The sequence below is a fragment of the Schistosoma mansoni genome, chromosome 1, assembly GCF_000237925.1.
Source record: "Schistosoma mansoni strain Puerto Rico chromosome 1, complete genome".
Taxonomy (NCBI): Eukaryota; Metazoa; Platyhelminthes; class Trematoda; order Strigeidida; family Schistosomatidae; genus Schistosoma; species Schistosoma mansoni.
Genome location: NC_031495.1, coordinates 58,784,566 through 58,801,219, shown reverse-complemented (window position 1 = coordinate 58,801,219; position 16,654 = coordinate 58,784,566). Strand labels below are relative to the sequence as shown.

Genomic DNA, 16,654 nt, shown 5'->3' with positions numbered 1-16,654 from the left:
TACCTTACTTTCCTAACTTACTAATTATTAGCCGTATATCTAATAAGATTCACATGTAATATTACACCTGATACTTATACATAGGTGGATCATACTGGAAGTTCTAGATATGTCAGCATGAGTATTACTTGAAGATATCTATCAATGTTGTTTAAACAGTTGAACTGTCTAGGTGACTTTATATTGTCCAATAATCACTCGACAAGTTGGTGCGCGTTGTTTGGTGTTGTAAATACACGTCCACTGTCACCTCTGCCAGCTAGCTTCAAGATGTCGAGGGTTTTCTTGATGTTTATTGTGGTGGCTTTTCACGCATTATCTCTGGGCTCTATAGGTTTGTTCACTGTATGAACTATTCATTTTTCAGAGGCCATATCATCAATGTCTATAGACTTAGGGACCGAGTTTATGAAAGTTGCGGTGGTTTTGGTTTGTTCTTAGTAGCCTAATTTTGATTTACTCACAACTTTTAGCCTGGAAAACCCATGGAGATCGCCGTTGCACCGTGAGTTAGATGTCATGATATTTATTTTTCAGTGATTCCAAAAGAAAAACTTCAACTGCAATCGGCTTCAAAAACAATGAAAGGTTATTCGGGAGTCTCGCAGTCAATTTGGTAAGCTCTTTATTGTCCTCGACATGTTTTCGTTCTGCTGCAATTCATAATCTGAGCCACATTTTTTGTTGTGACGTGACTTAAGATAAATATCAATTCCCTAGTACTGTCTGTGTACATAATATCGTACCAACATTCCATTAACAACGCTTAGCTGCTTACTTTTGTCAGTGCTGCTGTCTGGACAAAAACTGAATTTTTCAGAAATCCGTAAGGAAGATATCAATGCCTAAGTGGTTGAAACAGTGTTCTGGCTTACTTTCCAGTTGTTGAATGTCTGATGCTTTTAGTTATAGTCATCATAGAGCCTGGAACAAGCCGCCATACCAAATCATAGCAGGGCAAAATACACACGATGGTTAGCGAAATAGTCGAAATAATATTACCAATTATGGTTCTACAAGAGAGGATAAGCTAAAGAAATGAAGTAAGAAATATTAAAACTCAACAGTATTGGTGACAAAGTGTAAACGCATAGCCATTATCATAGTCGTTACTTTGCCGTTTCGCTTGTCTATTCACCAGTTTTAACGCACGGGGTCGAACTAGATGGTTTAAACCTACCAACACGACAGTCTAACAGCCTTTGACTTCATGGACTAATGCTTTATCTCACTTGTGATAGTTAACTCCCAACTTATTCCTACTACAGCAAACATTATACTCCAGGATAGGTCGTGGTTAGGTGAACGTGATATGTCCCAGACATCTCAATCGATAGATTGTAATCTTAATAACCGATCTACTTAGTTTCCGACACCTGATCTTAACGGTAGTCACTCACTTGTCTTACAATAAGTAAGCAGGGCTCAGTAGGTTTTGTCGTCTGAGTGTCTTCTACTTTCTAGTTTCACGGCCTTATATTAATACATAACGAACTGTGGTGGATTGCTTTGATTATTGTTTAGGTGAAGTTTTGTTCTCTGAGCTGGATGGTTTGGTTGTGGAGTTTTTATTATTCATTCAAACATCGTCAACACAAACTTCAGGTGGCGACATCTGGCATGCTATTACCAGAATTCGATTCATTTGAAATATTTCCGCCAAATTTATCAGACTTCATTAGAAAATAATGAAGCATTAAGATAATTAGCATCTGATATGACGTCCTCAGAAATCTGATCAGAAATTGATTCATTTGAAATGTTTATCTCGATGATTTTGAATTTCGCTCAATGTAACTGGAGAGTTGGAATAATTGCGATCTGATTAAAAAAAACATTTAAACATTACCCAGAATTTACCTTATTAAAGATTCTGTTGGCTTCTTTCTCTCACAAAACTGTTGCTGATTGCAACGGACAATGTATTGGTTACCTCGTCAAATATATCAATGATTTCGAAGTGCGATTACGGACTTGATTGTTTAAGCATGTCTTCCTTCAATGCACCGGTGAGCATTAAACGAAATCTAGTCAACACATCATTAAATTGAAGCATTGATTTTATTTCTGCAACTGAAACTGATATGTTCATACATTAGTAACTGCGTCGTTTAATGTAACGGCGACGTGTAGAAAAAAAGTATATTTACGACTAAAAAATCAGGATTTGTGGGTAAGTTGAACTAAAAACGGTTATAAATGAAACCAGACGGTTATACTGTAAATTGAAGCTTGTCAGTTGACCCCATCGGCAATTGTTATGGCTTTTTTCTAAAATTCCCATCGCTAATTATACCCGCGTCGTTTATTCTTATACTTGAAAGAACGAGAAACCACTACAATTCTAACAAGGTGAAGTAAAAACACCAAGACTGGTACAAGTGAAAACTAATTAACCAATAAAACACGATGACTATAGTCGGAAATACACATTAATTTGTTGATTATATACCTATTTTAATTACTAACTAAAATAAAGTTGCATATGAGACATACCCAGACTTATAACAAACCACATGTTGCATATCATACTGAACATAGCTTACGTTAATTTAATACGAGAACATAGTATCTTGAATAAACATCGGACTCAAGTAAATAAATGTCATAACGAATAAAATATCACACTGAAAAGCAAAACAAATATTACTTTGAATAATCATCACATTGAAATAAAAATGGAAGGAATACTGAACCAAATTCACAATTATCAAGAGGATGTGATTTTGCCTTTTCATTCTGCCATATTGCATATTTCTAGTGGTCGACTAAATTATAAAGACCTCCACATCTCAGAAGAGGCATGAAATACAATGGACAGCTTGCATGCAGCTAGACGACTCGGACTTCGCAGATGACGTAGCTCTTCTATCCCATACACACCAACAAATGCGAGTGAATACAGTGTAGTAGCAACCTCTGCAAAAGTAGGTCTCAACGTACACAATGGAAAAAGCAAGATCCTGAAATACAATACATAACATCAACCCAATTATACTTGATGGAGAAACTCTAGAAGAGGTGGAAGCTTTCACGTACCTGGTCAGCATCATCGATGAACAGGAAGGATCCGAAGCAAATGTACGTGGAGGGATTAGCAAAGCAAGGCAGTATTCCCACAACTAGAGATCGTGTGGAACTCAAAACAACCGTCTGCAAGCCAACATTCTAGTCACGATTCTCAATACGAACGTCAAGACAGCTCTACTGTATGGAGCTGAAATTCGAATAACTAGTACAACCATCATCAAAAAGGTACAAGTATTTATGAACAATTGTCTACATGAGATACTCAATATCCATTGACCGGATACCATCAGCAACAACCAACTGTTGGAGAGGACAAACCAACTTCCATCTGAAGAGGAAATTCGAAAAAGACGTTGAAAATGGATAGAACACAGATTACGGAAATTATCAGGCTGAATGACGAGGAAAGCCCTAACTTGAAATCCTGAAGAGAAACGGGAACGAGGAAGACCAACGGACACATTGCGTCGGGGATCGGAAGCAGACATGAAAGAATGAATAGCAGCTGGAAGGAATTGTCCAGGACAGGGTACTATGGGGAGTGCTGGTGGTCGGCCCATGCTCCTTCATGAGGGGTAACAGGCGTAAATAAGTATGTAATATTATCCCATGGCTTCATTTCTATCAGAATGTAAGTCTAATCATATACAGTCTGCGCTAGTTCTTAGAACCTAACTGATTGTGTATGTGGTTATGTTTTTCTCGATTTCATTGTCCGTTGTACATCAAGACAGTGTGTTATATGTCGCTACAAATGGTCTTCTCGTAACAGTAAGGTTGTTTAGTGCACGATTAACTTTGAAATATCTGTTGCCTTATAATATTTCTCAGTTCTGCAGTTTGTGTTAGATCATGTGTCTATACGTATACTTGCATGACTTGCTTTTTGTCGGGCGATGAGTTCGTCCATTCATTTTAGGTTGCACACTTGCTGTTGTAATTGTTAGTAAAGCAAAACCTGTGTATTGGGAAGTCATTTAAACGTATTGTGTCAATATTATTCTTACTTTTGTAGGCTTCTAAAAGTCCCGAAAACGTATTCCAGTCCATTCCGTCTCTTCTTGGGAAGTCTATAGATCATCCAATGGTTAAACTCTTTCAGGAACGTTATCCTTACCACAATTTGTCTTATGATGCCACATCTGGACAACTATTTTTCACTCTAAAAGATGGTGTGGTGTTTTCGGTTGATGAACTGGTTGCTATGCTCTTTGAATATGCCCACAATTACGCTGAACTTTATGCTGGTATGTTTTCCTTTGGTTTTAGAGACTATCATCAAGCTTTATTTATCATCTCACTGCAACTGTTAAATTTTAATTGCGACACCTTTTGCTTTATAATTATAGAGTTATATCCAGTGAAATAAATAAGTACTCTGGTGGACTTAGTGTGTAGATTTCTCTAATCTTTTGGATGTCTGAAAGGAACAAATTACCTGTGCGTTTGGATTAAATATAATCTAGCTAAGGAAAAATTTGCATACCAGTTGAAGTTGACAATAAGATCTGAGCGGCAACCGGCAGTTTGTCCTCAAAAAGACAGGATAAATACCTAATAGAAAATTTAGTATTATCAAGAGTTCATGAAGTTATTTCATAACTATAAGAATGGGCACAAAACAGTTCTTTTGTTTGTGTGATCATGTGATTGGGGGGTATGTAGAAACTTAAACAAATCTACACCAGACCAAAACTAAAGCTGTCTGTGGCAAGGTAGACTAGACTTGGTCACAACTGGTTGTGTGTACAGAACTGCAGTGGTAAAAGTTCTGCCGCATATTGGTAAAATATAACCACTCCATGCTGTTATTTTGTAAATCTCTGTGCTTTGGATTATCTATGACTAAGTGCCCGCATATGGCAGCAAAATCTCATAAATAAACTCAAGGATTGGGGACCCATGTTTGGGTCATAGGGAAAAGTATAATTTAATGGATGCTATAGTCCTAAATAACTATTCTTACTATCCACCGGATTTGGCGCTATTTGGTGGTGATAAAAATGTATTAAAGAACAAATATTTGGTCATTTTGTGATCACATCTTGAAATGCATTGTAGTTGTGCCGCTCCATCATTTTGTCGTTCACTAGAAACCTCGATGGTGGCTTTAAGATAATATAACTTTTCCAAGTTGGTATGTTACCGAATAAAGCTTAAAATAGAAACCAGTAGCAATGGTGTTATAGTTTTATATGGTCTTCGGTTTTAGTAAGATAAACCTCAGGAGACCTATCGTGGTTGTGATGTAATTTGAAGCTTATTCTTTAATAAATTCTGAACTTTGGCTTTTACTATTTCGAATATCCTCCAAATATCACTATTTCATTTTGTGTGGCGCATATAAATAAATAAACAAGTTGATAGGTTTAATAATGGGCTGTAATATAAATTTTTTTCATAATTACTTTTTCCAGGTTCTATTATCAAGACTTGCGTGTTGACTGTACCTAGCCATTTTGGTCAGGCTGAAAGGCGTCGCTTGATACAAGTGTCTGAAATAGCTGGCTTAAACGTTCTTCAAATAATTAACGATAATTCTGCAGTGGCTCTAAATTTCGGTTTGCTCCGTTTTAAAAGCTTCAACGAAACACCTCAATATTACGTGTTTTTTGATATTGGTTCCATGAGCACAACTGCAACCTTAGCAGGTCAGTTAAAGTTGTTAGTTTTAACTTCTGGGACATATTAGTGACGTTTAGATGATGTGATTTGTTTAGCATTCCATCGCTATTTGCGTTATCATGTCTGGATATTATAAGAGTTTTGAAACTAATATCGTCGTTTGATTTGATTTTTTAAACGAAAGAACACTGATTTTATTGGCCTCATCAGTTTAGTTTAAAACGTAAGCATGTATCTACTAGTTATATTAAATGTCTGTAGCCCGCCATCTCAGACTGCATAGTTTGACTGTGAACAATTTAGTTCATATATAGCATTAAATTAGTCGTGGCTGTACAATCTTTAGGCTTCTCAACTCAGACGTAACACTTGTTTTTTTGTCAGTTTTCTCTCAATTTCATATTTTGTTCCTCAGGTTATCGCAATGTACTGACAGTAGAATAAGGTTTGAGAAAACATTGTTGGGACCACAAAATCCAGTTTATGACGTTATTGATTGTGGATATGAGTTATGTAAGATGGTGAAGACTCTTGTAGTGGCTTAGCTTCGTTAATCAATCACTTTGATTACCGTTACTACATAAATCCCAACGGTGTTTAAAATCAGAAAGCAATAAGAAGCGGCGACTACAGTTTATTGGCGGATAGCACGGATAACAAAGTTATAAGCACATCGGATGGATTTGAAGCAGAGAGGCGAATATGTGTGAGCAAGCGAATACAGAGGTGAATTTATAGTCAAATACAATCAAGGCTCAGCTAGGCAAGGCAAAGGCTAATAATGGGATTCGAGTACATATATACATAGAGAAGAGAATGATTCATCGAGCGTATTTTAAGCTATTAACATTTTAGCTAGAGGGACATGTGCGTAGGCTGCAACATGTGATCATAATAGTACAAAGAAATTAACGAATTGTTACTGTTCGAATAACATTACCTGTTGAGTAAGTTAATAAAAGGGTTTAACAAGATTGAACCATAATTGAAATCGATTGTAGGAGAGCTGATATACTCAGTCAGTCAGTCAGCTACAACTTAGGATCAGGCACATATATGGATCGGTTGAAGTTGCCATATTTCATTAGCACAACAAGATGAACACCAAATTCATAGAATTAGTTACTTCAACAGTAGTAATATATGAAAGAAAGATTGTGTTTAAGGATATAATACAGGAAGGAAGGATTAGTTTGTAGAAATAAAGGTATAAAGCAATCCTAATCTCACAGTTTAATGGAAGACAAAGAGTATATACATCTACGCCATTGTGATCGATTCTGAGCCATGTCACCTAGAGTCTCCAACTATTGGTTATGATAATCACGCGGACCCCAACCACGTAGTCTGCATCTACCAACATGACTCAAACTAGAAGTTAGTGCCTTCAAGAACTAATGCCACGTTTTGTTTTGACCACCCCTAACTTTCTTCCAACCATCTCCAACACTAGTCAGCATTGCGCATCGTCGTAGTCAGTGGTTGGGCATACGTAACGACTATCTCAGTCGATGAAGATTCACAACTTTTTCAACTGATTTACCATCATTCCCTAATACCCTGCGTCTAACCTCACTATTAATCACCAGGTGATCCCAACAGATGCTGGCAATATTTCTAAGACATCTGTCATCAAATACTAGTAACTTACAATTATCTTCTACTCTCCTGCTTCGGTTTGGGAACCTGGACAGTATCATAGTCCTCACACAAATCAAATGAGATTTGTGCGGCGGATATGTATCTGGTGCCCCTTTGTAATAATAATTATTATTTATCTCCACTCTGATCGTAAATGTTTCTCCTCTCGTCATTTGTTTGCACTCATGAGTTTAAATCCCTCTACTTTACATGATTTCTCTGCCAGTTTTGTTGATTTTCCTTTCCCATGTTGCTGTTATGGCAGCTTCAACCTATGCTTCGTACTGTAGTATGATTGCTTATCTGTCACTGTCATTTTTAAACGGATAGGTTATTTCTGTCTATCTGTTTGCTCAGTTTTAAAGTTTTCCCGATTATTTATTTCGTTGAGAAAATCTTATTATTTCTCGTGGTTTTGTTCCATAGCATACTCATATGGGAAACACAGAGATGGAGATGTTGTGGGAGATTTCCCGATGTTAAGAATTGTAAATGTCAGGTAAGTTATAACAAAATTATAATACAACCCAAATACTATACTTTTGTTCATATAATAATTATTATATTATAAGCCGTGTTACTTGAGTTAGCCAGCTTTGAATGTTTGCAACCCCTGACGCAGCTAAACCTTCTGGTTAAGGATGTCTACTTGCTCTTAGACTATGGAGGTCTACAGGTAAGCGATCAATTGCTGATGAGCGAGGCGATAAATAAATTAGATTTTGGAGAATCCTATGACAGATTGATTAAACACAAGACGGCAAACAACTTACATCAGCGATATTTGGTGTAGTAACGGACCTAAATAAGAGTATAGTTAAGTTTTTCACTAGGTTGATGTTGTAAAACATTCATACATTCAGTTATTCTAAATCATTCATCACAATCGTTTAAAAGATTACCAAGTTTTTCATTGATTTTACTTTACAGACCTGACTGTTAGCTTGATTTCATTGATGACATTTAGTTAAGAAATGTAACTATACTTTTTCGAAACTTTTGTTGTTTTGAAAATATACGGTTTTAATATATTTTTCCTTAAGTATGTGATGTTAACCACTGGAAAGTTCAATCACCCCTAATATATCATGTTAAAACAGAGAAGCTTACTGCTGTCATATTAAATTCTTTAAAACTGCGTAATCTGAAAGTCATTAAAGCTGAGAGAGTATTTAGAGAATAGAAATTTAAAATTCTAAGCAATATATGCATCGGTAAACCAGTTCAGATTTACATTTACAACTTTGTAATGTTTTGTTTTTAGTCATGATCCAACATTTGGTACACAGGTTTTCATTTATCGAATAAGAGATCACTTATTGGAAAAATTCTGTGAAATAAAGAAATTAGATAAAGATCTAGTGAAAAAAAGTCATCGAGCTATGTCTAAACTGGCTTTAGAGGCCTCAAACGTGCTTACCAAACTTAGTGCAAATTCCGAAATATTCGCCCAGGTAATTGTGAATGTTTTTTGAGCGATGTGTTATTTACAGATTTTATTCGTATTTATACAATTGATCGTTTAATTTTACTCAACGAAGCAATTGTCTGTATGTAATTCGTTTTGGTTTTGTAATTTTATGATATAAATGGTGAGACTATAATTTAAGGACGACCTTTGGGTGATCCTAAAGTGGCCTTCAGAATGTTCACCTACTAACTTGGGCTGAATGAGGGTTATAGAGCAGTGTGAGGAGTTAGAATTATGATTTACAGTTGATAGTTAGGGTTAGGAACTAGATTTAAGGTTTCCATCACTAATTGACAAGCTAAAATGCCAAAACTCTATTATCTTATATCTGATTGGTTCGTCCATAAATTATAGTCTTGTCATATAGACAGAATATTCGTCGATAGTAGTACGCAAATTTATGTAATTGTTTCTTACTAGTTGACAAAGAAGTGATTCAGTAATGTTGAGATACTGCATATAGGCTATAATCTGTGCGAAAATGCATAGATGATAGACATTGAAAATTATTTGAAATACATATTCACACAATTCTTTTTGCAATTTAGAATTGTACAATTTACTACGTAAATAACGTTCGCCTTATTCAGCAACGTATTGTAATGTTTATCTCGAAGAATTACATAACACAGTGAAACAAGTTCTCTGCAGCTTTTTTTTCTTTTTGCACCATGTAAGGTGGAAAATTTGTTTAATGGAGAAGATCTTAAAGTTAAAATTACTCGTGCTGAGATGGAAACATTTTGCTCTGATCTGTTCGAGAGAGTTAGACGACCATTTTCCGATATCATGGTCGATTTTCCAATGGAGTCATTACAACAAGTTATTTTAATGGGTGGAGGTACAAGAATCCCAAAAATTCAATCTATTCTAATCGAGCATAGTCAAAAGTAAGTTGTTTTCTCCTAACTTCTAGCCCAAACTACCTAGTAGGACAATTCTCATTTTCGTTTCCAGCAAATTCACATGTAGTTATTTTTATGACCCGTTTCGCTTATTTTACTACGAAATTACTGTTGGATTTATTTTTTTAAGTATCACTTTCAAACACGCTTCATAATGTAATCTTATCAAAGTCTTGGCGTGATTGTAGTCACGAACTGTAGGATACATTATGTTTCTAAAATGTAACCTAATACTATCACTAAGGGATAAATATTAATCAGTTAAAAAAGAGTGAATCATATCCAATAGTAATGGGAGGTACAATAAAATGAATAACGTTGATACTCATAAAAAGAGTACAGTTTCATTGACTGCTGGTTTTATGAAGTCAGGCTACATCAGCGTTATATTGAGTTAAATTGATGAGAATTTTGAGTAATCCACTTTGTAATGGATACAACGAACAGTTACGAATTTCGGGTGATATGATAGACTCCTTAGTATTTTAGTCTGTTTTTGGTACTGTACAATCTTTACCTGTTACACACTATGTACTATTATTCTGAATGTACAATACTTCCGTTAACCCGAGATCATTTCATGTCATTCAGCTGTCCAACATTTGTCTGGTGTAATCAATATTCAAACCGTTTTTATATAAAAGGAAACCAATTTTCTAATTTCATGTCAATGAGTTGTAGTTGAATTTTATTGAAAAAAATTGTTATTTATTGATGAACTTATGTGTTTAAAATAGTAATTTTTCAAAGTATGTGATTGGCATCATAATATCATGCAATGTTTGGTGAACATTATAAAGCTCTAGTCATCGTATATTTTGAAGTCAGTTCGCATAACGAACTGAAATTAACTGAAGAGCTATTGGAAACTAATGCGGATTAAGTAGCTGTTTCATTCTCGTTCCGAACTCCTCAGGAATGAAAACCTATGGAACCCCAAGGGAGTAAATCCAGGGTCATCATATCTTGCTCAATGCACGATACTATAAAGATTATATTTCAATAATTTTTTATCATGAACTCAGTCCATTGTAATTTTGTACTATTTTTACCTAGGTCAGAATTACACAGAGGTGTTAATAGTGATGATGCTGCCGCATTGGGTGCCGTGTATCAAGCTGCATTTCATACTCCTGGGTTTCGTGTTACTCGTTTTATTGTTAAAGACTATAATCTTTATCCTATTGCTGTAAGTTTCAAATAAATTGTTAATAAATGTTTCTTACTTATTTGTCCTTACGTTTAACACGCCTATCACTGTTGTTAAGGTTTGTTAAAACTAAGAATCTAACTCATCGTGTATTTGTAAAAATTCTGTAGTGATAGTCACAGCCTGTTGTAAGTAGTTTGCGTGCGGGACATATATAAACTCACTGGAATGTTTCGGACTGTACTAATTTTCCAGATTTTCGATTGCTTGGCAACATTGGTAATCTAAAATTTAAAATGTACAAACATGGAAAATTAAGAATTTAGTATGATGTCACAGTCAACAGTCTCATGTTTCACATATTTGTAGTCATCTAGGTGTCACGGTATAATTGACAAAGGTTCAGTTATGTTAAAACTACAGTTTGAACTTCCCAAATAAGGGAAATGAAGTTAAACAAATCCATAAATACTTGACTATTGCTCTATTTTCCATTGTTAAGTACCGTTGGAGCATACAGGTGACCTCTTTTCTCCTCGTCTTTGTTGTTTCATTAGTTTTAATTCTCTTTTCTTCCTGCTCTGTATTTTAGAAGTTAGTATCTGAATCTTATGCATATATATATGTTTTAAATAATGTTGCAGGTTGATTTTATGCGTGCTCCACCGTTACCAGGCGATAAATCAGACAAAGATTTACATATTGAAGATCAACAGGATGAATCTTATGTTCGACAAGTTCTTTTCCCCCGTGGAGCTATTTTCCCTCAAAAACGTGCAATCAAATTCAATCGACATATTACTGACTTAGACTTCTATGTTAATTATGTCGATCATGATGGTGATGCTGCTCGGTAAACATTGTTCCGTTAGTTATTTTAAAATATTTTTGACGATTACTTGCAAGTAGTTAATTATTTTTCTAAAGTTTACTAGTTCATACTATCGTTTCTTATGCGTGAGGCAAACCCAAATAGCCTAACAGTTGAAATATCTATACTTCATAACTTCGTTGTCAGATATATCATATTTACATAGTACTTTTTATGTCATCAATGGAATTACGTATACATTATTCGGTTAGAAAAAATTCAGTTTTGATCCACCCCTCTGAATATATGACAAGATGAATGGCAGCCAGAGAATGGATAATAACTTAAAGTAGTCAGCGTATGGAAGCGAAAACAATTCGCATTCTTGCTGTTGTGGAAAGTGAACATTTCTCAAATGGTATACACTTGGGGTTAGTTGTTCTTAAACAGACTGTAAGAGATCTCTGCTTGTAGCATCCAGTGTTTAACTATAATCAGATTTCTTCACCATCACATCTCGCTTTCCTTTTTCTGACAACTTAAACTACTTATTTTAAGGCAGTTAAATCTATTTGATAGATGTTCGTATCATTAGCTTAAATTCCTTCTCTGTTCTAAAGAATCCATTTGTCTGTTTCAGGTGCTTCATCAGTTGTACCGAATTGAATTTGTTTGTGTATCTATTGGACATATTGTCACCTTATCTACTCTCATATTAATTATTATCATCCCCAATACTTTAAAATTATTTCTGATTGTTCGTTTAATCTTTAGTTTCCAAGGTCTAAACTACAATCTTAGTCATATCACCACGAGAAATGTATCAAAAGCAGCCAAACACTATTCGTTTGCTGAGCCTCGAGGTGTCAAAGCACATTTCATTATGGATCACAATGGGATTCTTGTTCTTAATGGTGTAAGTTGTATATTTCATCCTATTGAAAAAATTGGAATATCTGATGATTCAAATAAGGCGAAATCTACTTTTGAAAGTAAGTTGGTAAATAATATTCTGTAGTCTTTCGTTGACATATTTACTTTAAGTTAGTAGGCACTAATGTACTCTTTCGCACAGTTCTATTTAATTGTACTGGTAATAGTTAAATGTGAAAACAAATATCTAGTTTGTTCCATATCCAAACAGATTGTATTCAGTAACATTTCACTAATTTTCTTTATTAGTGCTACTGAAATGGTTGTTCACTCCAATAGCTCATCATATTTCAGTGTTTAGGTATTAGAATTGTTAACATTGTAACCTCTCGGTTGAAATATAATACTGTTTAAGTAGGCTTATAGAAAGGATAGTTTGTTTGTCAACCTCAGCCATCATTATTTCTTCTACTGTTCTGTGTTTGTGTAAAAAAGGTTTTTCTTTTGATCATGTTAGTTTGTATATAAAGATGATCTGTAGATACTTTTAAAACATTTGACTATTAAATTTTTTTTGTTTTTCGTTTATAGAAATTGGTAGTACTTTAAGTGGATTATTCGGTGGAGGTGATAGTACCAATGTTGATAAAAATGTACCCGAACGGGATACTGCTGTCAACACAACAGATGATGATGGTGTTAATTCGACTCATGTCAATACAGTGAATATTACTAAAAACTCTGTAAGTTTACTATCATTTCTTAATAATTAAGATTAAATTTGGTGTTTTTCTATGATTTTTTCTAAAATGATATATTAAGGGTTATCGTTTTGCGTAATAATTTTATATGGATCGTAAAGAAATGTTGTCTGGGGTAACAAACACTTTAGGATGATCCTAAATGATCTGGCCCAACAGTTAATATACTTAAACTCCTTGTAAATTTTAAAGTTATTCCCCCTGTCTTTCAGTCTGCTGTAATTCATCCTGTCGTGTTACTTTTGTAAGCTACTATTGTACATAATGTTAAGAAATCAATAGAGCGGTCGCTCAATGATTAGGGGACTCAGCTTTCAGCCACTAAGTTGAGCGTTCGAGTCTCTCTTCACTTCTCTTCGGGCAATTGGCTAGTATTGTTGTGATGGAAAACACAAGTGGGGACGACGAATTGTAATTTAATGCAAAATTGGAGTAATTTCATCAAATGTGAAAAACTTATGTTCAGTACTTCATTCGCACATCTTCCATCAATTGTCTCAAACTTCATCAATTCTTCATTGCCATAACAATTACTCTCTATTTTCGTTCTCTTCGACTCGATTATCTCAACCTCCTGCTGCCTGGTTTTCCACTTCCGATTGGTGTTACATACTACTTATGTATGTGGACATAAGCAGTATACACCACAGTATAACTAATTTTCACACTTGGAGTGTGGTTTAAAGTCAAGTACACTAATATGTGCTTGGTAGATTAGTGTAAAGCAGTAAGATAGATTAAACCAATCCATCCTATTACCATAGGTCTTATATTCCTTAGCTTGTTTGTCGGACTGCTGAATATGTATTAGCTATTAGAACGAAAATGTGTTGTTAGTTGATGATCACATTGACTAACGGGTTTTACCAGTAAAATCATTGTAGCATAAAAGCTGTCGGGTTTTTTGGTGGTTGGTCCAAGCGGATTCACACAATTTTCTAGACCATGTAGCTTTGATGTAGTGATTATAGAGTTAGCCAATTGATGATCTAGTTAATTTACTGTAAAATTTTACAAATTTCAAGTAAACTTTTTTTGTGGGTTTCATTTATCCATTATATAATGTGGGGATAGACTGCTTTTAAATTTATAGCAGTCTAATTTCACTAAAATTTTGAAGTAATTCCTTTGAAATGATTTCATTCGAAAATCGAAACATCTTTCACAATGACTTAGATATTAGACTGCCAATTCGTTCTCTTGTTCTTAGTGCCGTCATCAGTATATATATATATATATATGATGAACTCCTTGTCTACCCCCAAATTCTAAGCTTCTGAATTCGTCATACTTTCTTTTATTTCACTAATTTATATTCCCTTAAATCGTATCTTGGATGCGTGATCTTTTCTTTTACTACTAATAATGTTACTACCTCTACTACTATGGAATTCGCCATGCTAATATGATGTGGCAATTTGAACCGTTGTAAACACGTACCACGTTTTTTCTCTCGTTGGACTGACTGACTGGTATAATGAGATATAACTTCTTTATTCCGATTTTTATAATTATTTTAGTGTGCCTAATTTACTTCATCGCTAATTATTAATTACAAACCACTCAACTGATATCTATCACAAATATCTTTTTGTTGTATGTTCAATGGCTTTATTATGACCTCATTTCTTATAATTGTTATAGAAAATCTATTATTTCTGTTCGGTTTGAATACAATTACAGCTATTGAGTTTCTTTAACTGTTCCAGACTATTTTAAACAACCAAACTATTTCTGTTAATGATGATGACGTATCTGGGAAAGATCAATTGACAGTAGATGTGAAGGTAGTTTCTTTGCATCACGTTGTAATTTGCTTATATTTGCTTTCATTGAATAGTAAAATCTTATTATTTATCTTTTAATTCAAAGATTTTGATCATAGGTCCTTGTTGCTATAATTAATTTCGTTTTGTGTTTTCATCGAACCATGCATGCATACTACCTATGCAGTTTGAGTTTCATTCCTCATTTAAGCTTATTATGTATATCTGTTCATTTTTTATTATCATATTATTGTTATTTTGTACATTAATGACAAACTATTTTAATGATTTGTACACTTCATTTTTACCTTTCAAAGTCTACAGAACCATTTTTTGAACCTATTGACTATGAAGCTGTTTATTTAGATTTTCCTGACTTAACTGCTAAAGAATTGATTGTGTCACAATCTAAGTAAGTTGTAAAAAAATCTGTCTTTTTAAAGGGTAATTATATTGAGTAATTTTCTTATTATATTTATTTTCATTTTATTGACTTTTTACTCAACCTTGATACTTTAGATACTATTACCAAATCTTATATAATTAACTTGGTATTGAAACGGGACAATTTAATTAGATGCATTCTCGTTGTACTCATGCTTTTTCAAATATCCTGGACGGCTCTATAAATACCCACTGATTAGTTCTGGGCTTCTAACAACCGGTTTCATTTTATTTATGTGTATATCTGCGACACGAGGACATAAGATAAATTATTACCATGCTATCGTGTAATAATGTTTTGAGAGTAAGAGCATAATTTCCGTACTGTTTTCTGCAGAAGAGCATGGTTTATTATGGTAGGGATATTTCATAGATTGATTAAGCTTATGAATGTAATCTGACATCAAAATTTCCACATATTAATAAATAATGCGTTTTTAGCCGTCATTCCTTTAAAGGTAATAATCTTTTTATTATGTTATAGATATATATTTTCTGTTTTTCATACAATTTACTGGTCTATGTTTTTTGTTGCATTAAGATTGGAGAAGTTACGTGAAGCAGCTAAAGAGAAAGCTGCTTTGGACCAATCTATTAATCTACTTGAAACCTTATTGATTAATACAAATGATATGATTTCAACTGATTACAGGAAATATGGTAGTGAAGAGGAACTTAAACATTTGGATAATGTATTACAAACTGCATCCAGTTGGTTTGATGAACAAGGTCATGATGGTTTAAAGAACGTGAGTTTATCATCATTTATACTTTTCTTGATGTCACAGAATGTAGTAGATTATCATTTAAGTAGAGATATTAAACAATCAGTTAATCTCATATTTATGTGATCCTATGACTTTAACTTTGTTAAATGAAGATTTCGTGTAGTAAATTATTTATCGAATATTGTATATCTATACCGTTGATTAATTGAATGAATCCACTCTCTTTGATCATGCCAAAAAAAGTTTTATCATTTCAAACTAAAAACGAATATTTCGACGAGTTAATAGAGTACGGATCTGTAGTTTATAAGGCATTATTATTTTTTAAGTATTTTTAATTATTCTTAAAAATAAAATGTATAAATTCTCTTTCGATAAACATTATGATCATCATGTCTTCGGTAGTTGACAAATACTTGATTTTCATAGTTGAGAGCGTGAGTCAATTG

General features: G+C 34.0%; 1 protein-coding gene across 1 annotated transcript in view; it reads left to right on the top strand.

The window, feature by feature from the left end:
* The first annotated feature begins 378 nt into the window (after nt 1-378).
* Nucleotides 379-16,654, top strand: part of Smp_088950 (hypoxia upregulated 1 (hyou1)-related) — a 21,568-nt gene continuing 5,292 nt past the window's right edge. Inside the window, exons 1-13 of the mRNA XM_018795014.1 lie at nt 379-429; nt 474-505; nt 538-616; nt 4,046-4,277; nt 5,448-5,681; nt 7,723-7,795; nt 8,561-8,750; nt 9,446-9,657; nt 10,729-10,861; nt 11,467-11,675; nt 12,408-12,625; nt 13,098-13,249; nt 15,351-15,445. Of these exons, the coding sequence (XP_018649369.1) occupies nt 382-429; nt 474-505; nt 538-616; nt 4,046-4,277; nt 5,448-5,681; nt 7,723-7,795; nt 8,561-8,750; nt 9,446-9,657; nt 10,729-10,861; nt 11,467-11,675; nt 12,408-12,625; nt 13,098-13,249; nt 15,351-15,445 (1,907 nt within the window). The 5' untranslated portion in view covers nt 379-381. The remainder of the gene's footprint in view (nt 430-473; nt 506-537; nt 617-4,045; nt 4,278-5,447; nt 5,682-7,722; nt 7,796-8,560; nt 8,751-9,445; nt 9,658-10,728; nt 10,862-11,466; nt 11,676-12,407; nt 12,626-13,097; nt 13,250-15,350; nt 15,446-16,654) is intronic.